General features: G+C 41.6%; 1 protein-coding gene across 4 annotated transcripts in view; it reads left to right on the forward strand.

Moving 5' to 3' along the window:
• The window catches only part of SLC66A2 (solute carrier family 66 member 2), a 157,857-nt gene that overhangs the window by 31,533 nt on the left and 99,113 nt on the right, over window positions 1-27,211 (forward strand). For 2 of the 4 annotated variants that reach the window (XM_073678895.1, XM_073678896.1), the window contains exon 4: window positions 10,819-10,872. The exons of 1 other annotated variant lie outside the window; for it this stretch is intronic. In XM_073678895.1, coding sequence (XP_073534996.1) covers window positions 10,819-10,872 — 54 coding nt within the window. Of the gene's footprint in view, window positions 1-10,818; window positions 10,873-12,456; window positions 12,745-27,211 lie in introns of those variants that run through there. One more of the 4 variants, XM_073678898.1, reaches the window with a different exon arrangement.

Genomic DNA, 27,211 nt, shown 5'->3' on the forward strand with positions numbered 1-27,211 from the left:
TGCATTTCCGCATGCGGGTTATCAAGCACTTCTCCAAGCATCACTTGGAAAAGTGCTTGACAACTTGTTCAGAATGGTAAAAAATAAAAAAATAAACTTTATACTCACCTTCTGATGCATTCTCTGCCCCGTCCGGAGGCTTGAGCGGCTCACGCTGCTGTGTGCAGGACCTGCGGTGACGTCATTGAGTCATGTGGTGGGTCACATGACTCAATGACGTGGCAGGTCCTTCAGACAACAGCGCGATGGAGGGAAAACATCAGAAGATAAGTATAAACTTTATTTTATTCTTTTTTTTACAGGTTCTTTGGTACCCAGGTCTGGATGAGAGTCTCCTCTCCTCCAGACTTGGGTACCATCCGCACATTGATTCCGCGGCGCTTCCGCAAAATTAATGAACATGCTGCGGATTTTTGACTGCAGCATATACGCTGCGGAAAAATCCGCAGCATGGGCATTGACATTGCGGAATGCCATTGGGGACCATGGGGTGCGGATCTACATGCGTTTTTCAAGCGTTTACGCTGCGGAAATTCCGCAGCATATACGCTTGAAAAACGCTACGTGGGCACACAGCCTTAGTGTCCCTCTTGGGGGTTGAGAGGAAGGGGAATGACGGGACCATCTGTTCGAGGCCGAAAGACGCTGCTGCTCATCACCACCACCGCCTGAGAGGCGGCCTCCTCTGTTCTCCGGCACCGCTACTGCTGCGGCTTCTCCCACAAGTGCGTCCTATTTCCGACTGCGCAGAAACAAGCAGGGGAGAGAGGGAGACTGCACGGAAAGGCGCAGGCCGCAGCCTTTGCTCTGGGCGCTGAGCTGGGCCTGAGCCTCGCAGCAGTAAGCGGATAGCGAACAAGTGCAAATCCCACTGCGCCACTGGCGGGAGCGGCGCTGTGATCTGGCTGGTACCGGCCCGGGACATGTCAAGCTTATCACCCCCTCCTCCTCTGCCGCCTGCCTTCATCTCTGCGCCCCCTCCTGTCACATTCCCTCTGTACTAGGGAATTGCATTACTAGCAATTCCTGACATGACCGGCTCCATTGTGACACCTGACAACAAGCACCGACCTCTTTAGTGACCTGTGCAGAGTACAGGCCTGCTGGAGTCACAGGGTACAGGCTGCCACCATGCCTGCCTGATGGGCACAACTATCAACAGTGCCAGCATTGCCCCATCTGATATAGAACGAAAGATAGATATAGATCAAAATGTAGGTATATCTGTTGGACATAAAAGCAACACACGCTATACTAAATATTTTATGATTCCATTTCACGGTTTCCGATTTATGATCCATTTACGATTTACACAAGCATTGTGTAATTAAATATTTTAGAAACCTTCTCTTTCTCTTTTCTTTCTTTTCCATTTAACTAGACGGAGCCACAGTTAGTTACTACAGTTAGTTTTTAAATAATTAAATTGCATTTTAATGTATGAAATAAGTATTTGATCACCTACCAACCAGCAAGAATTCTGTCTCTCACAGACCTGTTAGTTTTTCTTTAAGAAGCCCTCCTACTCTGCACTCATTGCCTGTATTAATTGCACCTTTTTGAACTTACCTGTATAAAAGGCACCTGTCCATAGACTCAATCCATCACATTCCAACCTTTTCACCATGACCAAGACCAAAGAACTGTCTAAGGACACCAGGGACAACATTGTAGACCTGCACAAGGCTTGGATGGGCTACAGGACAATAGGCAACAGCTTGGTGAGAGGGCAACAACTGTTGGCACAATTATTAGAAAATCCAAGAAACACAAAATGACTGTCAATCTTCCTTGGTCTGGGGCTCTAATCAAATTCTCACCTCGTGGGGAAAGAATGATTGAGAAAGGTCAGGAATCAGCCCAGAACTACAAGGGAGGACCTGGTCAATGAGCTGAAGAGAGCTGGGAACCACAGTCTCAAACATTACAGTTAATAGCCCACTACGCCATCATGGATTAAAAGGCTGCATGGAAGAAGGTCATGTGGTAAGTTGAGACCAAAATAAAACTTTTTGGTATCCACTCCACTCGTCATCTTTAGAGGAAGAAGGAGAATGAGCACAACCCAAAGATCAGCGTCCCAACTGTGAAGCATGGTGGGTGAAATATCTTACTTTGGGGGTGCTTTTCTGCAAAGGGGACAGGACGACTCCCCTGTATTGAAGGGAGGGTGGAAGGCGTCATGTACCGCAAGATTTTGGCCAACAGTAAGAGCATTGAAGATGGGTCGTGGCTGGGTCTTTCAGCATGACAACGACCAGAAACACACAGCCAGGGCCAACTAAGGAGTGGCTCCGTAAGAAGCATTTCAAGGTCCTTGAGTGGCCTAGCCAGTCTCCAGACCTGAACCCAATAGAGACTCTTTGGAGGGAGCTGAATCTCAATGTTGCCCAGCGACCGCCTCGAAACCTGAAAGATCTGGAGAAGATCTGTATGGAGGAGTGGGCTAAAATCCCTGCTGCAATGTGTGCAAACTTGGTCATTAACTACAGGAACTTGGTCAAGAACTACAGGAAACGTCTGACCTCTGTAATTGCAAACAAAGGTTTTTGTACCAAATATTCGCTTCTGTTTTTCTATTGTATCGAATACTTATTTTATGCAATAAAATGCAAATTATGTAAAAATCATACAATGTGATTTTCTGTTTTTTATTTTTAGATTCTGTCTCACAGTTGAAGTGTATACATTACAGACCTCTCCATTCTTTGTAGGTGGGAAAACTTGCAAAATCTGCAGTGTATCAAATACTTATTTTCCCCACTGTATATACATGTACATCCTGCTGTATTTCCGCTAATAAATGTATATTAGATTCAAACATTTCTCTCGCCATCCATCCTTCCTTCTTTCCTTTGACAGTAGAACATTGTTAGGTAGTGAGGGGGAGTAGTGGACAATCTTTACTATCAGGGCTGATGTTCTGGTGCTTTGTGCTTTTCTTCTATTCACATTAACTGTGTCCTGTACAGGAGATCGTGCTAATGCTGTGTGTGACCCTGGGGAGAAATGGGAGTAGTTTAGGTGGAGTGACATGTGGAGTGTTCACTGCTGACTCGCAGTCCAGCACAAGGGCTGATGGGAAATGCAGTCAGAAGGGTGCAGAGGATCACCTGCTGCTGATTTGTTCATTCTGCCTCCCAAAGATCGCAGTAAGGCTCTGCTCACATTTATCCTGCGCTGAGTGGTTACACTGGGAATTCCGTGTAAATCTCTTAAATACGTGATTCAGACTGAATCCCCGGCGAAAGATTCCCTATAATGAGGCAGATGGAGGCACTGTGGACTCAGTCTGCTCTGTGATCCGACGGTGTTCATCTTTTTAGGTGTGCATAAAAGTGCCGTCGGCTCACTTCTGGAAACAAGGACAACGCTGAACATTGGGTAGACGGAGTCCAGATTAACTCTGCTGCCTCATTATAGTGATTGGATCTGTCGGGGGGTTTCATCGGTCACGTCACTCGAACATTTAGATGGAAAACCTCAAAGTAAGCGCTCAGCGTAAGAGCGCTGGATAAATGTGATCCAAAATGTTATGTAAAATGTTCCCAATACAAACTTCAACTCAAACCACAAAAAGCCCCCACCCAGGTCTGACCTCTGTTATCACTCCATTTTCACTCCGCAACATCCACTACTGCTTATTTCTGGAAAACACCCATGGAGTTAAAATAGTCATTACACCTGTAGATAAGCTCCCAAAGGGGTATAATTTCCAAAATGGGGTCACTTGAGGGGTGTGACGACATAGCTTCTAATCTTAATCATCCAGACATCTAAATTCGTTAGGCCAGGAGAAATATACAAATATGTTCATATTGACTTTTGAATTTGTGTTTTTCTTTGGCTGGTCAAGAAGGACAGACTAGTATTTGTATAAACATGAATGTTGAAATTTGAGTTGATATTTACTACAACTTATTGTATGGAGGACAGCGACTCGAGGTTGGGGAACAATGATGTTTGTTAATAGGCTAATTACATATTGTACTAGGCCAGCTAGTTTTTTAATTTACAGAGTAGGGGAATACAAACTATGCAAATTGATTAAATTCTCAAACAATGAGACATGAACCCTGTACCTCCCCCACACCCCCACCCCTCCCCCCTGACCTGTGAATGATGACCTGAGCCACAGATGTTAATATTAAAAGGGATTTCTATCGTGATGCAAGCAGAATCAGAGAGACTTTGCAGGACAGCGTCTTGGCAGAATGGCTCCATCCAGAGGGATACAGATTTGGATTCTACAGGATGCCAGCCTAAGGGAACATGGCCCTGGCTGGAAGGATACAGATCTGCTCCATTGACAATCACTGACCCTATGGAGACGTTTGGGGAAACCAGGATTGTGATCATCCAGTCACCTGGTCCCATGGATATGTTTGGGTTAGCCAGCTTGGGACCATCCGGTCACCTGGTCCCATGGATATGTTTCTACATTCAGCAGAAATTGGGGAACAAATTTTGGTGCCATTTTTACACATTTTCCCAGTGTGAAAATGTAAAATCTGGGGCTAAAACAAAATTTTGTTGGTAAAAATGTAATTACTTTTTCTTCACTGCCCTGTGCTGTCAATATGATCACTGCATCCCTAGATTAATTCATTGAGAGGTGTAGTTTGTAAAAAGGCGTCACTTATGGGGGGTGGGTCGGCTGTTCTGGTACCTCAGGGGCTCTACCATTGTGACATGGCACCCTCAAACCAGTCCAGCAAAATATGAAGTACAATATGACACGTCTTCCCTTCTGAGCTTTGCTCTGTGCCTCCAAAAGTAATTTTCGACCACATATGGGATATTGGCGTACTCGGGAGAAATTACTCAACAAATTTTGGGGGCTGTTTCTCCTGCTATCCTTGTGAAAATGAAAATATTGGGCTAAAACATTTTTGTGGAAAAAAAAAATATATATATTTTAATTTTCCCAGATCATTGTTGTAAAATTCTGTGAAGCACCTGTGGGTTCAAGGTTCTCACCATGTCTAGATAAATTCCTTGAGTGGTCTAGTTTCCAAAATGAGGTGGGGGATTTCCACAGTTTTTAGGCACATCAGGGGCTCTCCAAACGCGATATGACACCCGCAGACCATTCCATAAAAATCTGCATTCTAAAACGTCACTTCCTTTGAGCCCTGCCGTGCACCCAAACAGTAGTTATCACCCACATATGGGGTATCTGCGTACTCAGGAGAAATTGCACAACAAAATTTGGTGTCCATTTTCTCCTGTTACCTTTGTGAAAATGCAAAATTTGGGGCTAAAAACACTATTGGGAGAATTTTTTTTTTTTTTTTTATTTTATTTTCATGCCTCAACGTTATAAATTTCTGTGAAGCACCTGGGGGTTCAGGGTGCTCACCACACATCTATACAAGTTCCCTGAGGGGTCTAGTTTCCAAAATGGTGTCGCTTGTGGGGAGATTCCACTGTTTAGGCACATCAGGGGCGTCCGCAAATTATGCCAGCAAATTTTATATTCAAAAATTCATATGGCGCTCCTTCCAAGCCCTGCCGTGTGCCCAGTGTCTCTTCCCACATATGGGGTATCGGTGTGCTCAGGAGAAATTGCACAACAAATTTTGGTGTCCATTTTCTCTTGGTAGGCCATGGCCCCCACTATCAGTATTTGGTCAGTATTCATTCAGTATTTTTTCTCAGGAGTGGGAGGCAAAATTAGTTGAGGAACAATCAGAGAAAAGGTATAATAGAAACAAGTCAACAATTCTGCATTTATCACCCACTCCTGGCTTTGGCTCCCACTCCTGAGAAAAAATACTAACCAAATACTGATAGTGGGTCTGTGACCTTACTCTTGTGAAAGTAACAAAAATTAGGTCTAAAGGAAAATTTTTGTGAAAAAAAGTTAATGGTTAAGAGTGTGCAAAGCAGTCATCAAAGCAAAAGGTGGCTACTTTGAAGAACCTAGAATATAAGACATATTTTCAGTTGTTTCATACTTTTTTGTTATGTATATAATTCCACATGTGTTAATTCATAGTTTTGATGCCTTCAGTGTGAATGTACAATTTTCAAAGTCATGAAAATACTGAAAAATCTTTAAATGAGAAGGTGTGTCCAAACGTTTGGTCTGTACTGTATCTACTGACATATAGTTATCACAAACCTTTTTTATTTCCAATTAATGCTTTTGGCAGCTAGCCTAGGGGAAAAAAAGTTTTGACAAAAATCAAGGATTTCCTCCCCTTAACAAATAATCACTTGAAACTATAATTTTTGGAAGACACCTATGAATTTTTGCAAAGAGACAAACATATAAGTTTTAACTAATAAAAGGTGTTTATTTTTTTTTAAGTCTTAATGGTGACATTGTCTTAATCTTTGTCTTAGACTACAGTCTTTTGTCTGGTTTGGTTCGGTTGCTTTAGCAATATTTTGATTATCTTTTTAAACAAGACCTATACTCTTTCAACCTGGGCAAAGTGCAGCCTGTAGGCCACATGCGGCCCTTTGGCTGTTCTCATATGGCCCGTTGACTAATACAGCCGAAGGTCTGGATACAATGGCACCACGTAGCTGCTTCCTGGTCGGCTTCTCACTTTCACCGGTATTTGTATCCTCGGAATGCAGATACCAGTGAAAACAATTATGGAAAATGGAACTGTGAGCTCCCTTTTGCCTTACATTATTGATCCTGTGCTTCTGAGAGCACCGTTGGCATGATGACATCACCATATTGCACCAGTTGTACACAGCACAGAACGGAGCTGTGGGGGAATGGGGTTAGGTGAGTAGCTTTTATTTCTTTTTTTTTTAAATGACCGTAGATTGTATGCAGCATAACACTGATTCTCCAATACCGTCTTTAAAAGCCTTTTGTTGCTCTGCAAATTTGTTGGGGGCATGGAGCAGAGATTTGCTTTTTTTTCTATTTACTGTGCATAATGTGCGGGAAAACTTGTCCACACATTTTACCACCTGTGTTATGCGTTTTAGATATTTTGAAAACGCTATATGACAAAGGGGGATTGCTGCTTATTCAACCTCATGCACCAAAAAAAGGAGTCAAAATTTTGGTGAAAATTTCTGGCTAAAAGTAAATTTAGACTCAACAGTTTAAGGATGCACCAGAAATATCAAATGGCATGAATCTCTCTGATAAATTTGATACATTTTAAACTGAATCTGTCAACAGGATTTCTCACCCTAAACTATTTATATGTGCATGTAGCTCCTTCAAAGACAAGTCCGGCAATACCTTTACATGGCCAGTCCATTCCTCTGTTACTGAGAAATCAGAATTTTAATTGATAAGCAAATAAATATGGTAGATCTGAAGACTCTGTCACTCCAGCTCTATACCCTGCCCAGCGCCCCCTCCTCCTGCTTGACTGACTGGTTTTTATCTGAAGCTACACAGCATGAACTGTGTCAGTCAAGTAGGAGGAGGCAGCACTGGACAGAGAATAGAGCTGGAGTGACAGAGGCTTGAAATCTACCATATCCATTTGCATATCAATTCAAGCACTGATTTCTTTGTATCAAAGGAACGGGTTTGCCATGTAAACATACTGCTAGACTTGTCTTTGAAAGAGCTACATGCACATTTATTTATTTGGGGAGGTTTAAGACTAACTAGTTTAAGTTTTACAGTGTCTACAAATTAGATTGTTTTAGTAAATGAGCCACAAGAACCTTCCTGGACTTTGGATCCACATGAGGGGGGAAGATGAAGAATAAGCAGGATATTCAACTCCAGGGGACACTTTTCCACCAAGAAGTTTCGAAATAAAGAAATGTTACCCCTGCAGCTTCTCAGGCTGTGAGCCCCTCCTTGCATGAATGATCCCTCTGAACCTGTAACCGTGCTGAAAATGTGGCAGATGAGACACACTGATGGATGTGGAGAGTTGCTCTGGGAAGGCCAATGAAACCACTTTGTTGCTTCTGTGGCCACTTGCTTTTAGGATCAGCCCAATGATGGTCTGTGGGCATGTGTCCCGGTTGTCTTAGCTGTCGTGAACGTCTAGTGTATGCGTTCCCTTGTGGCTCTTCACACCCCATGTGCCTCGCTGCATCACCCTGCACTTTCTTCTTGACATGCTTCTATCCCTTCTTCCTCCTCATTTTACTTTTCTTATCTCCATTCCTACTATGCCCTCACTGTTTTTACCGTGTTCATTGTATGGTAAAGATGACCCGGCAGCATGATTCTCTAGATCAGTACAATTATAACAGTACCAAACTTGCAATGATTTTCTTTTAAGTGGCAAAAAAAAGCTTCAGAAGTTTGTAGAAAAAGAAAATTGGTTTAGGTCATTGAGACCCATAACGTTTTTATTTTCCCATCTATAGAACTGTGTGAGCTCTTGTTTTTTTGCATAACAAGCTGAAAGTTTTATTGATGCCAAAGTGAGGTACATGAGGCATTTTTTGATGCTGATTTTAAGGAGGTATAACAAAAACCCATAGATTCTGTTTTGATATTTTTTTTTCTTCTCTTTACGGTGTTTACTGTTTGGGTTTTATGTTGTGTTAGACTGGACTTTTGCAAATGTTGTGATGACAATTTATGTTTATTTTTTAATTTTACATATTTTTAATGAGCTAAAAGGGGGATAGTTTGAATTTTTATATTTTTAAAATCTTCTTTTTTTAATTTTAGTTTTTAATCCCCTTAGGGGACTTGAACTTGTGACCATCTGATTGCTTATACTTTATACTGCCGTGCCACAGTTTTGCAGTATGCAGTGTAAATCGCAGCCACGTGTGAAACCTTTTGGCTGCGCTTCACAGTAGTACCAAGATGGCAGCGGTGGGGGCTTTAAGCAGGCCCCCAGCGGCCATGGTAAAACGGTCTCCTTAGCTTTCTTTGGTTAACGTTCAGTGTTGTACACACCATGATACCAAACAGCACAGTGACTACTTTTCACCCTTTTAAATAGATAGTCTGACTGATTTCCATAACAGGTGTCTACAAACTTGTAATTACAGGACATACCTTAGTTTAACATATCCCTGTGGTCAAACTATGTTCAATCTTTCCTAGGTGGATAATTTTTTTGTCTAGGCCATTTTCTTTAGTTTAATTTTTCTGTTGAACCACAATTCAAAACCAGTGTCTGATTTTTATTAATTGATATTCAGTAAATTTAAATTGAAAATGACTTTTTGTCAGTTTCAAATTATTTTAGTGACCAATGTGGATTTCTCTTACTTTAACAGACAGGTACCAATAGTTTTGTCCGTGCGTATATAAGGCCTGTATAGCAGCGGTCCTCAACCTTTCTGACATTGAGACCCACATTCAGCTCAGAGAAAGGGTCACAAGCCACATCCAGCTCCTGCCCCCATAACTGTAGTGACACCCAGAGCCCCCATTACTGGTATAATGACCGCCATAGATAACCAGTATGTGAGCATCCAGATCTGCTCTTCCATGTGGTGCTTCTCACAAAAGTCACCATCTGGAGACCTGCTCTTCGTAGCTCTTTTCTAGACCTGGTGCTAATGCAGCAAGCTGGCAGAGAGCTGTGAGCCACACATAATGGGCCCACGAGCCACATTTGGCTCCCAAACCACAGGCTGGGGACCCCTGATCTATGGGGTGTCAGTAATCATTACATGTAGTGCACCATGCCATTTAAGAGCCTATAAGTGATGCCAATACATTGAATCAGATGGGCTGCCTGGCAGCTTCTAAGCATTAACCCCCTGCTTCCACAGCATCACAAGCCAGAATTGCATTCTGGTGGCTACTTTAGCACAAAATTGCACCCCATAATATGAGGACTTACCAGAAATTCATAGCGGGACAATATTCTATTTCAATATATTTATTTTTTATTCACATTGTAATTGTATTTGCTTTTGCAGCTGCTGCTTGGCACTGAGTATTACTGTTTAGCTTGCCAAAAACCAATATTCTAAACCAGGTCCTGATCTTGCTTTATTATCCTCCGTTTTCCTTTTCACATATGTGCAGCCATACTGACCCTGTCACTTCATCCATATGACTTTAGATGTCACCCAATAGCTATCTTAAGAATAAAGGTGTATGAGTTATCTTGCACTTGTAAAAATACGGCGTCAAGTTTTGATCTGTTTTTGACGTTGTTTTTATATCTTCAGAACCCAAATTTTTGGAGTTTTTTTATGTTTTCATCTGTCTTTATATTACTCAAATGCATAGTATATGCTCAAGAATTGCTGTGTTTCGGTTTCCCGAGGTTTGATTTTTAGAACTTTCTGTCCCTGCATTCTAGTCCCTGAATTGGCTGTTATCCTGCTGGCACACTGAAAGATTGTAGCTGAAGAAAGAACAGCTGTAGCAAACAAATTGTCACATCTGTCAGTTCAATGCGTGACTGCTCAAGCCGCCATAACCTGGTGATCAGAAGGAATTGGCCGACGCTGCCACTTGTGTTATCAACAGGGAAACTTTCCACCTAACCATGGCTCAGTAGTGACCCTTACCGTGTCAGTGTGCAGGCTGGGAAGAACACTCCGTAAAGATGCTGATTGCTTTTGGGATTAGTTGTGCCGTTCGTTTTGTGAGCTATTAGTGCACATTGATTACATGCATTTACATGTTCTAATAACCCATAATGATCTTTGATGGTCAGCTTGGTGAACTTTTCTACTTTATCAATTGTGTTGATCTCAATATTGAATGCCATAATATCGAGCACCACAATTATTCTGACTAGATAAATCTGCTTTTTCTACAGTCCTGCAGAATCATAAACCTTGATTAGAACATTGAAGAAGCCGCCAGTTGTTTCTAAACCTTGTATCAATGTTCTGTTTTTCTTCTTTCTTCTTTTTTTTTTTTTTCTTTTCTTTTCACGTTTTCAGCTTCAGATAGTAAGGATGAAGAACTCAAAACTCATCCCAAGAGATGCTTTCTGGGTATGTACTCTGCACCCACCTTGCATGAGGATGTGTAACCCCTTTTGTCTTGCTGTTAACTCTGAAGAATTCCACATTTTCTCTTTGCGTCTGTTGTTTTGACCCCACTCCTACGTTAGTTTTCACACCCTTGCGATAAATTACCTATTTCTAATATATGCACCTTTGTCGGGGCTTGTTTTTATTTGAGGATTTTAGCTCCTGTACTTTGTGTGTGGGTTGTAAGTAAATTGCCCATATGGTTGCAGCATTACTGGATATGGCATTTGTGCTTTGGCCAATAGGGCAGAATGATGTTTTTTTACGAATTGTCTTGAAAAATCCCTTTACTTCCTTGTGTGACCACAGACCCTAGAGACCGAGGGGCCTTCACACGCTGTACAAGATCTAAACTTCATAGACCCGTGGTAATTGATACATACATTTCTTTTGAATGACATTCGACTTGTCTTGTGTCTAAGTGTCTTGGGTAAATGCCAAGATACCTGATCAATCTAGACTAGACTTCCAGCAGGAGCAAGAACTTATATATTCAAAGTAATAATGTAAGCCCTGATTTACTTGAATACTTTTATGATGTTTCTCCTGTAATGGAGATGTGATGGTGTATTAGAAAGTTGTCATACACAAGTATATTGCATGCTTCATCTTACACTTGGCTCTTCTAAATGATGAACTTGGTTTAGACCTCGATTCCGCTGCAGATTACCAAACGATTGCACTTCACAGCGACTTGCTAATTAGGGAGGGAGATGGCGTGATGTTCCCGGGAATGGCATTTAATTTCATATCCATGTCACGGGTCATAATTAATAAGATGACTTGGTTAGCGGCTTTTTATGCTTCATAGGATTCTGCAATGCTGATTGTTGTGTTAATGACTCGACATACTGTATTAGCAGATGGTTGGAGTCAGAGGGCTATATATTAACATGAGCTCCCCTGCCAGGATGTGAGATGGGGGCACATGCTCAGGATACACGTCCCACGTCCTGCAGTTGGGCTTTTTCTAGTGTAGATTGTCTTTTCAGAGGTTTAGAAACAAAGGCAATATCTGAGGTGCTAAATTAAATCCAGTGTTATTGGTTGGCACTTCATCATTGCTGTTAATTTTTAATAATTCAGTATCTTTGCTTGTTTTGGGCAGTGATATTCTGCATAAATATAAAAAGACGATCCTTTACACCATCGGATTGTGACTTGTTAACAGGCTTCACCACATTAACCATTCTCCTATCAATCAGTCAATAATGCTCGGTCACGTTTTCCCTTTGTCACACTTTTCGTCTGTTCTTGTTTTATATATGGAAAGTGTTATTTTTACCCGGCATAAATAGAAATTTTATAGATGCCTGTCATTAAATTTTCTGAACACTCATTAAAAAGTATGTAAAATATATATTAGTACCTATAATATACAGGCCACAGTAAAAGTAATCAATATTAATGTGATAAATATAACTCTTTATAAAACTTGTTGAAATATGTTCTAAAAGTTGTATGTATGTTACTGCATGGTTTCTACAGTGGCATTAGATGGTGGCTTTTATCTCTATGAACAATATTTTTTATTTTTTTTTATAGCCATAATTTCTAGGAAACTTAGTGTTACGAGTCGTGGTTCTGTGCACCCACCCGGGACTGGAGTAGGTCCGGTGCTAATCTATTCCGGTCACAAGCATCGCCATTGTCTTGACCCTGGAGACGGAGTTACTATGCCTGCAAGGAAACTGTCTCATTCTTGTGGAGCGTCGCGTTCTGGTGTTGTGGGATGTGTGAGAACGTAGCACGCTGCTTTGTCTGGTACTATGCAGTGGTGGGATGTTGTCCAGCCTGCTGCTGAAGCTAGCCGGGAGTGGCTGTCTGGGGATGATTGGGAGGTAATCAAAACCTGATCATTAAGTGGGCTATATAATCCTGCTCCCTGTTCAGTCCTTTGCTGTTTATTGCAGTTCCCTATGTGCTTGGTGGTAAGTGGTGCTAGCATTAGTCTTGCTATTTTTTCAGAGGTTTTCTCATTTTCTCTTCTGGTTTCACTTCCTAGGGTTCTTGCAGAGGTACTCACCTGGTTCTTGACTATGCACCAGCCGCTTTGCCAAAGTCTCCCTTCCATTTACTCTGAGCTGGGTGAAGAGTATTCCTGGCCCTCAAGGGCTCGCCTAGCTGGGCAGCTTATGTTAAGTGCATCTGTGGCTGCGCCTTTGCTGGTTTGGTGTCAGTCTTGCTGAGGCCCTCAGCACAGTGCATAACCCTGAGTAGGAGTTTTAGGGTCACCAAAATAATTGCATTGCTGGGTATATTAGTTAAAGACAAGTTCCATTATATGTTTCTGGCTAAAATGAATATTTAATCATCTGAGAAAATCAACTTTGAATCTTCTTGTGAATGCGCTTGAAGTGCACTTGTGTATGTCCCCACTTGGACCCGCACCAATCAGCAAGTTGGGGAATTTTTATCTAGTCCGGGGAACTTTTTGTCCTCCTTACAAAATGACTCCGCAATTGGATGCTCGACCACCCCTGCATTCATTCTCTATGGGGCTGCTAAAGGAAGATGAACGCACTGCTTGGTGGCCTTTATAGGGAATAAGTGGAGCAAAGGTTGAGTAGTGCACTGTTACTCCATACTAACTAGGATAAAAGTTTCTCGTTCTGTGGATCGAACCCCCAACCGATCAACAAATTATCACCTATTTTATTTTCACTGGACAACCCCTGTAAGGGATTTATACATTGGCTTGTTCTGAAATTTTGCGTTTCTCCACTAGAGGGCAGCATTGTCAGCCTCTAGTATTGCAAGGTTTTCTAAATAGAGAAACAATTCTCAGTCCGCAGAGTGCACTTTACATACTGGAGTTAAGACATTTTATTGTCAGTATCAATACGAAAATCCTTAGTTACTTGTTGTAGTTCATTGTTTAAAGTGATAACATATTGCGTTGCATTCTGTTTTAAAGTGTCCTTGTTTTCTTTTAAATCTGGATTTTGGAGACAGCCTGCCTCCAGTGCAGCAGTTCTGTAAAAAGTGGTGTATTAGCAGATTTACTTTTGAGCTGTAATCCAAGCCTCCAGGCCATTGTGTCTTGTAAGGAAGACACTGAACGATCAGCTCTTGTAGAATATCCCGGGACTTGTCCCTTTCAGGGTTTGTGCGGAAGCACAGCAGCGCTCTCCATGTCTTCACACTTGCTGCTTTCAGAAGAAAATTGCCCAGTCTGCTTTTTCTGCATCACATAGCGGGGCTTCTGATCTGACATCTATATTCACTGAGAAGTCAGCAAGTGCCCAGCGAGACTGCTGCGTAGATGACAAAGTCTGGGAAATCCATGCTTCCTGGGAAGTGGCTTTAGTTAAATAATTGAAGAGAAAAGATTCAGGACTTTTAGTTATTCACACAACAATCCTCTCTCGGTGGCCAAGGTCGGCACACTCTGCCTGCAAGGGTTTGAAGGTCAGACCTTTTCAATTCCATGTAGTTAAAGGTGTTTGAGTTGTAGGAAAAAGATCTAATTTTCATCTGTCAATGCAAAGATCTTCCGAGAGAAGTTGTTCCGGACCTCTGTATGGACAATACGTCACAGTTGATGAATCTTCTGGATGCGTTAGAGCCGATGTATGTGGAGTGTCCCTGTAGTCACTGTGTGGATCTGCAATTGTAGATGATAATTGACCAGCACAATGCATAAGGTACCTAAGTCCTGACTAGTAGAAATTATGCACATCGATTTGTATGACCAAGTCCTGCGGCTGCAGCAATCTGCTGCTACCACACAGGAGCCCTGCGAACATCCTTTTTACCTGCCAGCATCCATAGCTTTTTTGATTAGCTGGCCAACTATGACATTGGGCCACATTGAAGAGCCAGGAATGTGGACAGATAAGCTGTTTGCAGGGCTGGCAGCCACAAACTTAATCGAAATGTGCTCTACTATATAGGTATGACGTCATCATTGGGTTCAACTAATGATGTCCCCACCAATCCTGAGAACGAAGGGCATGTAGTACCTGTTCAGCACTGCATCCCTTTCAGTTTTTTCCCCGCACTGCGTGCCTCCTGGCCACCCAGCTGGCCACCGAACTGCAGTTGTAACCACTCACTGAATAGAGCCGCACTGCTACGGATGATTGGCAATGCCCTTATTCAGAGGACGCAGCAATGCAGGCTTTATTCCTGGGATTATATAGGGGTCTCCCTAATCAGGCCCCCATCCTGGTGATATGCCAAAACGTACTGATGTGGAAATACCCGTTTAATTACCTGATTACCATAGGGACAGCATTATGAAGGTTAATACAGACTTTTTTTTTTTACTAAAATGCTTATAATCACAAGGTGCTGATAGTATTGTATTGTACTTTAGTGGGTGTTATTGTATCCCAATTGTATTGTGTAACCTATGATGTAGTTCTGCCATTTACTGTATGCACTTCATAATCCATGTGCCAGTCACAGTAAGTTTATAAGATTTTGAAGGGAATGTCTGATTACTAATCATATAATGTCATTACCTATATTGGGCACTAGATGGAGCTATGAATACTATGTTTTGCCAGTGTGGAAATAATGGTCTTGTATGAGGGAAAAAAACTCATTGCTCCAAAACTGATGAAACAAATTGTCTATTATATTTTAAAATATTTTTTTTCCATGTTAGTTACAAAATATTATTGACTGCTAGTCAAAGTAAAAAGCAGACACCGATCTACATCATTCCAGAGGTCATTACTAGACATGCAGTTAAAGTAAATGGGGCTGATTTGCAATACCAGACACGCTGCGTGGACAAGACACGATTAGTGCTGTTTGTGGACACAAATTTTAAAGGGAATCTCTTTGTCCAAACTGAAGTATAAACTAAGCCTCTATGATAACTTCACCTTTGGTCATGTAATTGCTGCCTCAGTTCTGCAGATATTGAAGTTTAAATGAAGTCTGTCACCCCCAAAATGCTGTCTTGACTAGCTATATAGTGGACTTCACCCCTATAAAAATCATTAGCATTGTACTGTTACTGGTAGAGTGCTTGTAAAAATGCCTTTTTAATCCAATTGAGGGGGTTTTGGAGAACCCATGGGGTGTTCTTAAGCTGGTTGCATCATTATGACCCCTCAGTTTGCCTCTTGGTGCCCTAGCTTATCATGGACAGCACTCCCACCTAGAGCACACTCTGCTCCGTGAGTGTGCACTCATACTGGCTGTGCCGGCTCTCTGTGGACGCTGCTCGCTACACTTCCTGATGCAGAAGCAACATCAGCAGAGCGGAACCAGAAAGGCGAATGCGCCCAGTCAATATATGTGCATGGCCATCTCCAGCACATCAAATCTTCTAATTAAGGTGCTCCGTGCACCCTTGGTGTGGTCAAGAGGCTCAGTGCATCGTCCCGCCCACTGATTTTGCTTTTCCCCGCCTCTCTCGCTGGTGATTGACAGTACTGGCTTGCCTCCGCTTTCTCTGCAGACACTGCTTGAGCCAGTCAGGCAGGTAGGGGCATGAAAAACCAGTGGGCATAAAAGGACACTGAGTCGCTTGGTCACACCAAGGGTGCACGGAGTTTCTCTGTTCCCTATAAGGAGATATGTGTTTAGTTTATACTGTCAGTTTGGGCCACCACACTCCCTTTTTTTTTTTTTCTTTCAAAATTCCGGGAAATCCATTTAAATTCAAAAGGGGAAAACTGGTCTCTCCATTATGTGTGTAGTGCTGGATGACATCCTCCAAAGAGCCAGTTCCCCTGAGATATCATGACACAGCAATGATTCCGTATGGAAAGAGTTGTGAGGTCAAAGTAACACGGGCACATTTTTTGAGATGTTTGAACATGAGGTTAAAATAACTGTGAACAATTTTATCTTGTATTGTGACTCTTCTCCAATGCTGGTGGTCTGTGAAGAGCTTTGAGAGGAGGGCAGTGACTTATAGGTTAACTGTCTCCAGTAGGTGGCACTAGAAGGAGTTTGTTTCCTTTTTGGATTTAGCATTAACACATGAGTTGGTATCCTAGCAGGAGTGCACACAAATAGAGGGCCCCTGTCTAAGAAGAGTATATGGGCCCTTTGTAGTCTAGTCCTATAATGTGTCTGTGGCAGTAGAAGTGGGCGCCCTTAACCCTTGGACAACTGCACAGTTTTCACCAATGATATGTCCGCCTCTGTATCCTAGAGATATTACGATATAATTGAAAACCATTCGATTTTCCGCTCAGAAGTTTCGTGTGTCTGACAGTCTCTGTAAAATCTAGCATGTGAGTCTTATAGCAATGTTAGAGACAATAATTGGAGCTCGATTTTACAGCAACTATGAAGTGACTGTTGTAAAGGTCTCTAATTTCCAATATGTTCCTCACAGCTGGGTGTTTTCCCATCTTATTATCGCCGTTCTTCCATTATTAGACCCCAGGCTTATGATCGAGTTTTCTGGTGTGATTGAAAACGTTGCTGTTTGTTTTTTTTCTTTCTTTACATAAAATATTCTTGTGTCCAATGTTTTTTTTTTTGTAACTTGTCTTTTGCTTGTGGTAGTTGAGAACTTTCTTTAATATCTAACGAACTGAGCCAAAACTGAAATCTTGAGAGGTAACTGTGCACAGTGGGGCAGATTTAATTATTCTAATATTTAGACAACATAAACTAAGACTAGACAGTCTCTGAAAGTGCAGCAAATTCATGATAGTGGCTCAGGCCGGATGATATATTTGGCATGCCTTCAGACACTTTAATCCAGGGGTGGAGAACCTTTCTTCTGCCAAGGGACATTTGGATATTTGTAACATCATTCGGGGCAGTACAAAATCATCAACTTGAAAATGATCCTGCTATATTTGGTCAAAAATTTAATTAACTCTCCCCGTAATGTGATGGCTGGAACCTATTCTCTTTGGTGAGATGTGTGAGTGCTTATGTGCGTGTTCTGCAGAAAAATTAAAGGGCCGGTGACTGTAAAATCTGGTCTGGTGGCTCAGTATGCAGTTGAACAATGTGGTTGACCAGGAATCTGCCCAAGGGCCAGGACAAATGATATATGCAGCCCATGGGCTGGACGTTCCACACCCCTGATTAAATCCAAGTTTATACTACAGATTGGTTGGTTCACTTTAGGCCGATAATTTGTGGAAATTTTGGCACTTGGTGTCCGTTTGGGGCTACACCTCTTCCCTCTAAACCACACCTACTTTCAACTAAGCCTTGGTAAGTGGAGTTAAGTATCTCAAATCCATACTAAATGTAGTGCAACACCGAATTCTGGCACATTTAGTAAATCCCCCAAAATCATTTACTCATAAGCTCAGCTGTTTGTGATTCAGACTTCACCTGACCATTGATGGTGGATAAGATGGACCATTAATGGTTGGGAGGGAACATCCTTTTTCTCTCCCTTAAGTCCAACTAGTTCTGATCCTAAGTTTAGATTTGCAGCTTTAACACTTAAAGCAGTTGTTCAAGATTAGAGAAACATGGCTGATCTCCTCCAAAACACAGTGCTACACCTGTTCATAGGTTGTGTGAGGGAATACAACTCAGCCTAATTAAAAAAAGATGCGCCAAATCTGGCGCTTGGCCTCCGCTCTTCCCACTTTCCCTGGTGCATTGGCAAGTGGGGTAATATGGTTGGGGGTCATGTCAAACTTGTATTGGCAGCTGACATGAAGCCCTGGTTACTAATGGAGAGGCGTCTTTAAAACGCCCCCATTACTAACCGCGTAGTAAAGTTTTTGAAGTAAAGACACGACAAGAATAAAGTATTTTATTTTAAATAAAATTCCACACTGTTTTAATCATTTATTTAAGAATAAAAAACAGCTTTATTCTCACCTAACGCGCATTCCGCTGAAGCCGTTGTCAACTGTAAAAAACCAAGAATTTAAAAACAACCATATCTCTCACCTGTCTGGCGTGATGACATAATCCAGTGTCCCACGACGATCTAGGTCACTTCTACAGCAGTCATACCACCAATCACTGGTGTGACTCTCCTAGAGAACAGCAGGCTATGCACTGAGAGGAGTGTAATCACTCCTGTGTCAGTGTATAGCGCTGAGCTGCTGGGAGTGAGATCATCACGCTCCTGTCAGTGTATAGAGTGCTGCCGGATGATCGGATCGCTGTGGAACACTTGGGTTGACGGCGGTAGGTGAGTATAAGGTGTTTTTTTATTTTAATACCAATTTATTTGAACTTTTTTTTTTTTTTTTTTTTTACACTGCTCATAGACACTGGCTACTTCTCCCCTCTGCCGCGCCTGCTCCTGCTATTGTCAGCGGGCGCGCCCATCGGATGATGGGAGGAGTAGTCTCCTGCGGTTCATTCTTTGTGCGTTTGTCGCTTTTTTGACTCATTGACTTGAATTGAGTCAGGCAAATACGCAGCAAAATCTGCAGCAAATCTGCAAATATTTTTATACCTGCGTTTTTGCTGCGGATTTGAATGACTTAATTGAAGTCAATGGGTGAAAAACGCTGCAAAAACGCACAAAGAATTGACATTCTGCAGTTTTAAACGCAATGACAATCCTGACAGGAAAATTTCTGATCATGTGCAAAGCACTTCAGGATTGTCATTGCATTAGCTGGCACAAGGATTACCTAGTGTTTCTGGCCCATTTCCACACGGAAAAAATGTCTCGGAAACGCACCAAAAACACAGCGTTGTGCCTGTCTAGCACAACGCGAAAATGTGAGTAACAACTCACAGATCCCGGATGTAGTCCACGGGCTACCTGCACTAGGAGAGCTTTTCGTCACCTTTTCGTCCCCTTTTGTTTTATATGGTTTCTTGCAATCATTATTATGATGCTATACGTTTTTGTAGACATTGGTATAATATTATTGAGAGAATGTAGCAAAACTATAAACCATACGCTTCCTCTGTATAGGGAGGCAGAAAAATACTTTACAGAGACAAACCTGTGACTAAACACATTTCATATCAAAATGTGTTATAAACTTTTTCATACTTATCTTTTTTTATAGTATAATATACCCATAATGTACCCATAGTACAGTAATTACAACTGATGCTGTACGTTATTCACCAAAGCAGTAGATCCAGGCATTTATTTTACCGCATTTCTATATCTGTGCCTGTTTTATGCTCCAGAGTATTCCCCTGAGTAACTGGAATATATCCTAATTACCTGTAGCTATTAAATGAGTCAAAATCTAGATTTTAGAACAAATCTATAAGTTGCTGACCTCATTATTGTGTTCGCTACCTTTGGGATTCCTCTACCTAATAGTAGTGCAGACTTTTTATATACAAATTAGTTTTGCTTGCCTGATCTTCTGTAATAAAGGGACTTATACACTATCGGTACTGTTCTACCTGACAAGTAATCGTTTGGGTATTCTGCTACTTTTCTGGATATTCACCCTTTCTGTATTAACATTTTCTTTATTTATTTTGATTTTATATTTTTATCTTTTAATGCAGTAGCTTTCTTTGTCATCCTGCTTCTTTTTTGCACATGAAATTCAGTCCGGAATAATCCTGATCATGTGCACAGATCGTGCAAAATGTCATAGGTGATCATGGGATATAGGTTAATAATGCGTTTTTGGCCTATTTCTGCGCAGAAAAGACGCACCAAAAACGCACAGTGTGCACATATATTATACATATATATATTATACAATACACACCAAAAGTTTGGACACACCTTCTGATTTAAAGATTTTTCTGTAATTTCATGACTTTGAAAATTGTACATTCACACTGAAGGCATCAAAACTATGAATTAACACATTTGGAATTATATACTTAACAAAAAAGTGTGAAACAACTGAAAATATGTCTTATATTCTAGGTTCTTCAAAGTAGCCACCTTTTGATTGGATGACTGCTTTGCACACTCTTGGCATTCTCTTGATGAGCTTCAAGATGTAGTCACCGGAAATGGTTTTCACTTCACAGGTGTGCCCTGTCAGGTTTAATAAGTGGGATTTCTTGCCTTATAAATGGGGTTGGGACCATCAGTTGTGTTGTGCAGAAGTCTGGTGGATACACAGCTGATAGTCCTACTGAATAGACTGTTAGCTGCTTTTTTCTTGCCATAATACAAATTCTAAGTAAAGAAAAACGAGTGGCCATCATTACTTTAAGAAATGAAGGTCAGTCAGTCTGAAAAATTGGGCAAACTTTGAATATGTCCCCAAGTGCAGTTGCAAAAACCATCAAGCGCTACAAAGAAACTGGCTCACATGAGGACCGCCCCAGGAAAGGAAGACCAAGAGTCACCTCTGCTTCTGAGGATAAGTTTATCCGAGTCACCAGCCTCAGAAATCACAGGTTAACAGCAGCTCAGATTAGAGACCAGGTCAATGCAACACAGAGTTCTAGCAGCAGACACATCTCTTCAACAACTGTTAAGAGGAGACTTTGTGCAGCAGGCCTTCATGGTAAAATAGCTGCTAGGAAACCACTGCTAAGGACAGGCAACAAGCAGAAGAGACTTGTTTGGGCTAAAGAACACAAGGAATCGACATTAGACCAGTGGAAATGTGTGCTTTGGTCTGATGAGTCCAAATTTGAGATCTTTGGTTCCAACCACAGTGTCTTTGTGCGACGCAGAAAAGGTGAACGGATGGACTCTACATGCCTGGTTCCCACCGTCAAGCATGGAGGAGGAGGTGTGATGGTTTGGGGGTGCTTTGCTGGTGACACTGTTGGGGATTTATTCAAAATTGAAGGCATACTGAACCCACATGGCTACCACAGCATCTTGCAGCGGCATGCTATTCCATCCGGTTTGCGTTTAGTTGGACCATCATTTATTTTTCAACAGACCATGACCCCAAACACACCTCCGGGCTGTGTAAGGGCTATTTGACCAAGATGGAGAGTGATGGGGTGCTACTCCAGATGACCTGGCCTCCAGTCACCAGACCTGAACCCCATCGAGATGGTTTGGGGTGAGCTGGACCGCAGGGTGAAGGCAAAAGGGCCAACAAGTGCTAAGCGTCTCTGGGAACTTCTTCAAGATTGTTGGAAGACCATTTCCGGTGACTACGTCTTGAAGCTCATCCAGAGAATGCCAAGAGTGTGCAAAGCAGTCATCAAAGCAAAAGGTGGCTACTTTGAAGAACCTAGAATATAAGACATATTTTCAGTTGTTTCACACTTTTTTGTTAACTATATAATTCCAGATGTGTTCATAGTTTTGATGCCTTCAGTGTGAATGTACAATTTTCAATGTCAAGAAAATACAGAAAAATCTTTAAATGAGAAGGTGTGTCCAAACTTTTGGTCTGTGCTATCTATCTATCTATCTATCTATCTATCTATCTATCTATCTATCTATCTATCTCACACACACACACACACACACACACACACACACACACACACACACACACACACACACACACACACACACACTGTGTCAGCAGTTCCTGCAAGATGAAGGCATTGAAGCTATGGATTGGCCCGCTGTTCCCCAGACCTAAATCCGATTGAGCACGTCTGGGACATCACGTCTTGCTCCATCCACCAACGTCATGTTGCACCACAAACTGTCAAGGAGTTGGCGGATGCTTTAGTCCAGGTCTGGGAGGAGATCCGACTGGAGACCAACCTCAACCTCCTCAGGAGCATGCCCAGGCGTTGTAGGGAGGTCATGCAGGCACCTGGAGGCCACGCACAATACTGAGCCTTATTTTGACGTGTTTTAAGGACATTACATCAAAGTTGGATCAGCCTGTAGTGTGTTTTTCCACTTTAATTTTGGGGATGACTCTAAATCCAGGCACTCGGGTCAGTGAGACCATGATTAAGACTTTAAACGTCGAAACGCATAGGTCCTGATCCTTGTAGTGCACCACATGGACAATTGGTGTGGAGCAATGTTTTAATGGGCACAATAAAAGCTATGTTTTATTTTAAGAAACTAGCCTGATACGCTGGATCATCCTTTCCTTTTTTCTCATCTGAGTAGCTTTGTCTTATTACTCTTAAACATAGTAACTTAGGTTGAATAAACACCTAGGTCAATCAAGTTCAACCTTTCTCCCCCCAATTGTACTCTCTACACTAACACTACACTAACATACTAACTGGCCTCACAAATGTATTACCATTTTTATTATTGCTGCGCTATTGCAATTAAAATGTACCAGTTTATTTTTTTTTTTTAATTCGTTTTATCTTTTGAATTACTCTTGTGATTCTAATAATGGAATTACTAAAATCCCTATGCCTAGATCCAGATGAAGGCAAAAACCCCATGACACATTCAGCCAATTTGCGCCACGGGGAAAAATTCCTTCTTGGCCCCAAGAAAAGGCGATCAGTGATAGAACACTAGATCAAACCTAATTATGATACTAGTTATGTAATTACTATTACCATACTAATTGTACTACTATAGGTGTAACATGTTACCTAATTTAACCAGGGCTGTGGAGTCGGTAAGCCAAACCTCCGACTCCTCATTTTCCATGACACCGACTCCACGACTCCGACTCCCTCATACATGGCTCATGTTTAAGTGATAAATTTACTGTAGCACAGATTCATTTCAGCTAAAAGTCTAGACCCTTAGATCAGGAATAGGACAGACATTTATAGGACATTTCAGAACTTTCCCAAATCCTTATGAAAAATTATTCCCCACAAACTGCATTGAACTACTGTACCCAATTTATTATATATTTTAGGAGTCTGAGTCGGTACATTTTATACCGACTCCACCAAAATGGGCTCTGACTCCACAGCCCTGAATTTAACTGTTGCCCACAATGTTATGTGTATCAAGGAAATCATCCAGCCCTTTTTTGAAAGCTGTTATAGTGTCTGCCATTACTACCTCTTCTTGTTGGCATTCCACAGCCTGACTGCTCTGACTGTAAAGAACCCTTTCCTGTTTAGATGCCGGAATCTCCTTTCTTCCACCCGTAATGAGTGCCCCATGGTCCTTAGTTTAGTCTTTGTAAGGAATAAGTCATGTGCTAGTCCTTTGTACTGACCACACATATATTTATACATGTAAAGGAGATCTCCTCTGAGGCTTCGTTTTTCTAAGTGAAACAAGTTCAACTTTTTCAACCTCTCATCCTATGAGAGGCCTTCCATCCCTTGTAATAATCTAGTTGGCTGCCTTTGAACTGACTCTAACTTCTGAATATCCTTTTTAAAATGTGGAGCCCAAAACTGAATCCCATATTCCAGATGTGGCCTCACCATTGATTTATAAAGGGGATAACAGTACATTGGGATCGCGGGATTTTATTTCTCTTTTTATACATCCTAAAATCTTGTTTGCTTTTGCAGTTGCTGCTTGACATTGAGTACTGCTGTTCAGCTTACTCATAACCAGAATACCCAAGTCCTTCTCCTGTTCTGTAGTCCCACGTATACTCCTATTCAATGTATATGTAGCAATAGGAATACTCAGACCTGGGTGCATTATTTTACATTTATCTACATTGAACCTCATCTGCCAAGTGTTTGCCCATTCAGTCATCTTATCCAGATCGTTCTGCAATATCGTAATGGGAAGATCAGATTTTAATATCCCACGTAGTTTTGTGTCCTCAGCAAAAACTGACACTTTCTCACAATCCCATCATTAATAAAGAGGTTAAAAACAATTGGTCCTAGCACAGATCCCTGTGGCTCCCCACTGTTGACTATATCCCATTTAGAGAATGTACCATTTATGACGACCCTTTGTTTCCTATCATTTAGCCAATTCCTTACCCATCTACATATAGTTCCCCCAAGTCCTTGCTTCTGTAGCTTCAGTATAAGGCTGTTATGTGGTACAGTATCAAATGCCTTCGCAAAGTCCAGATAAATCACATCAGCCCCATTACCGACATCCAGATTTGCACTTACCTCCTCATAGAACCCCAACATGTTGATTAGACACGACTTATTTATCATGAATCCATGCTGATTATCATTTATTATATTATTCTCTGCAATATAACTCTGCGGGTCATCTCTTATAATGCCCTAAAAAACTTTACACACTACTGATGTCAGACTTACCTGATGGTAGTTAGCTTTTTACCTTTCATAAATATTGGTACCACATCGGCTGTCTTCCAATCCTGTGGCACTACCTCTGTTACAAAAGAGTCTAAGAATGAGATACAGCTGTCTGTCAAGTACTGAGCTCAATTCCCTCAGTATCCGTGGATGAATGCCCTCTGGGCCAGGAGATTTGTCAATGTTTAATTTGCTCGGACACAGGTGTACTTCTTATTGTGTTAAACTAGTTATATCAGGTGGTGAACTTTGATTTTTACCCTGTTGAAAGATCCTTGAAACAGACTGTTGGTGAACATGAAAGGGGTTATCCACTAATAGGACAATCCCTTCTTGAACTAATTTTTTGTCCCATAAAATGAAAAACCTATACTCCCTTCCGATGCTGGCGCTGTTCCAGCGGTGTCAGCAGTCACGGTCCGAAAGCTCTGTTATGGTGGAATGACGCTTGACGCCAACTCTCAGCTCTGGTGTCACTGTCCCCACCTACGTACGATTTGAGCATGAAGAGGAAGTCCGAGTTGCAGCTGGTCTCTGACTTCCTTTTCATATTCAATCAATACGTAGGCGAACAGTGACGCCAGCGCTGATTGGGCGTCCAGGGGAGAGAGAGTGCTGACACCGCGGGAACGGTGCTGGCACAGGAGGTGAGTATAGGCTTTTTTATTTTATCGGGACTAAACAATTAGTTCAAGAATGGGTTGTCCTAGTAGTGGACAACCCCTTTAAGTACAGGGAAATTAGTAGATAATGTAAGGTAATGAAAGCTGCACTCTCCGTTCTTTAAAATCGATAATTCTTTATTTCATGAGTTGAATAAAAATTCAGTGGAAAGCAGGGAGCGCGGGGAGGAGGGACGGACAACAGCCTTTTCGCGCTTGGCATATTGCTTCTGCATCTAGACCCGCAAAAGCGCTATCCCAAGCGCGAAACGGCTGTTGTCCATCCCTCCTACCCGCTTTCCACTGATTTTATATTCAACTCCTGAAATAAAGAATTATCAATTTTAAAGAACTGGGAGGGCAGCTTTCATTACCTTACATTATCTGGACTCAATCGCTATTTTTTAAGCTGGCACCTAAGGTTCTTAATTTACGTTATGTGTGCCTACCATAACAGGTGGGGTCTATAAGCTGCCTAACAGGTGGTGCAGGCATTCTATATTTACTAAGTAAATTAGTAGACCTGCCCAAACATAATATGTATTTCATATTGTAACTATAGGATTAAATTAATTAAATTCTTTTTTTTTTCCCTTATATTTAGTCTTGAGACATATCTATGGGAGTAAAAAAAAAAATTTCATATACTGCTAACATATTGTCAATAATTAATAATTCATGATAAATTTGTACCAAAGTGACAGAGCCGCTGTCACGGGGATACCGCGCCAGAGAGGGGTCAGAAGATCTCAGCGTGTGGCTACATGTGTACATGATGGATCTGGTTTGCCTTTCAGTTAGCTGTACAGATTTCCCTTGTTCTGGTGTTGCAAGGGTTAAGCTGTGCAAATTTTCTTGCTCTGTTGTTGCAAAAGTTAAACAGTTTTGTTTGTCTCCTAGAGCTGTTCTGAGTTTTCCACTTCCCTCTAGTATAAATGCTCTTAGCTTGAGTAGTTGCCAGTGATAGCTTGCTATAACCTGGTTTGGAGCTGCAGGTATAAGCTTTGTGAAGAGAGATAGTCTAGGAGTTGTTTCTGGAGATATCTGGAAGTTTGTTTTTTTTTCCCCTTACCTTATTTCCTATTTGGTTTACCTCACCTAATCCTTCCCCTTTCTGTAGTCTGGGAGCGCGTTGAGTGATTGCTGTTTTTATTATCCCTGTCTGTGTCCCTTTGTGTCTGTGTTAGAGCAGGACTAGCATTAGCACAAAGTCTAGAAAAGGGCTATGAAGTGACCCGATGTCATCATGACGACATCCGGGTCACCAGACAGCAGGAAGTTACTTTTGATCATGTGCAGTGCGCGATCAAAGTAACTTCTCCCTGTGCAGCGCTGACAGCCTGGTTAGCATAGAGATGCTGCTTCATCTCTATGCTATACAGGCGATCAGACTGCAAAAAGTGAAAGTCCCATAGTGGGACAAAGTGTAAACGTAAGAAAAAGTGTAAGAAAGTGGAAAAAAAAATACTAAATAAATAAATTAAAAAAATCCCAAAAAATAAAAATATACTGTACCAATAAATAAATAGTATGAAAAAACAATAGAAGTACCCATATTTGGCATCACCGCGTCTGGAACGACCTCGCCTATAAAACGGTTCCACTAGTTAACCCCTTTAGTGAACACTGTAAAAAAAAAAAAAAAAAAAAAAAAAAGAAGCAAAAAACAATGCTTTGCCATCATACTGCCAAAC

Source organism: Phyllobates terribilis, unplaced genomic scaffold (assembly GCF_046119375.1).
Source record: "Phyllobates terribilis strain yellow unplaced genomic scaffold, ASM4611937v1 Scaffold_4__5_contigs__length_816908805, whole genome shotgun sequence".
Taxonomy (NCBI): Eukaryota; Metazoa; Chordata; class Amphibia; order Anura; family Dendrobatidae; genus Phyllobates; species Phyllobates terribilis.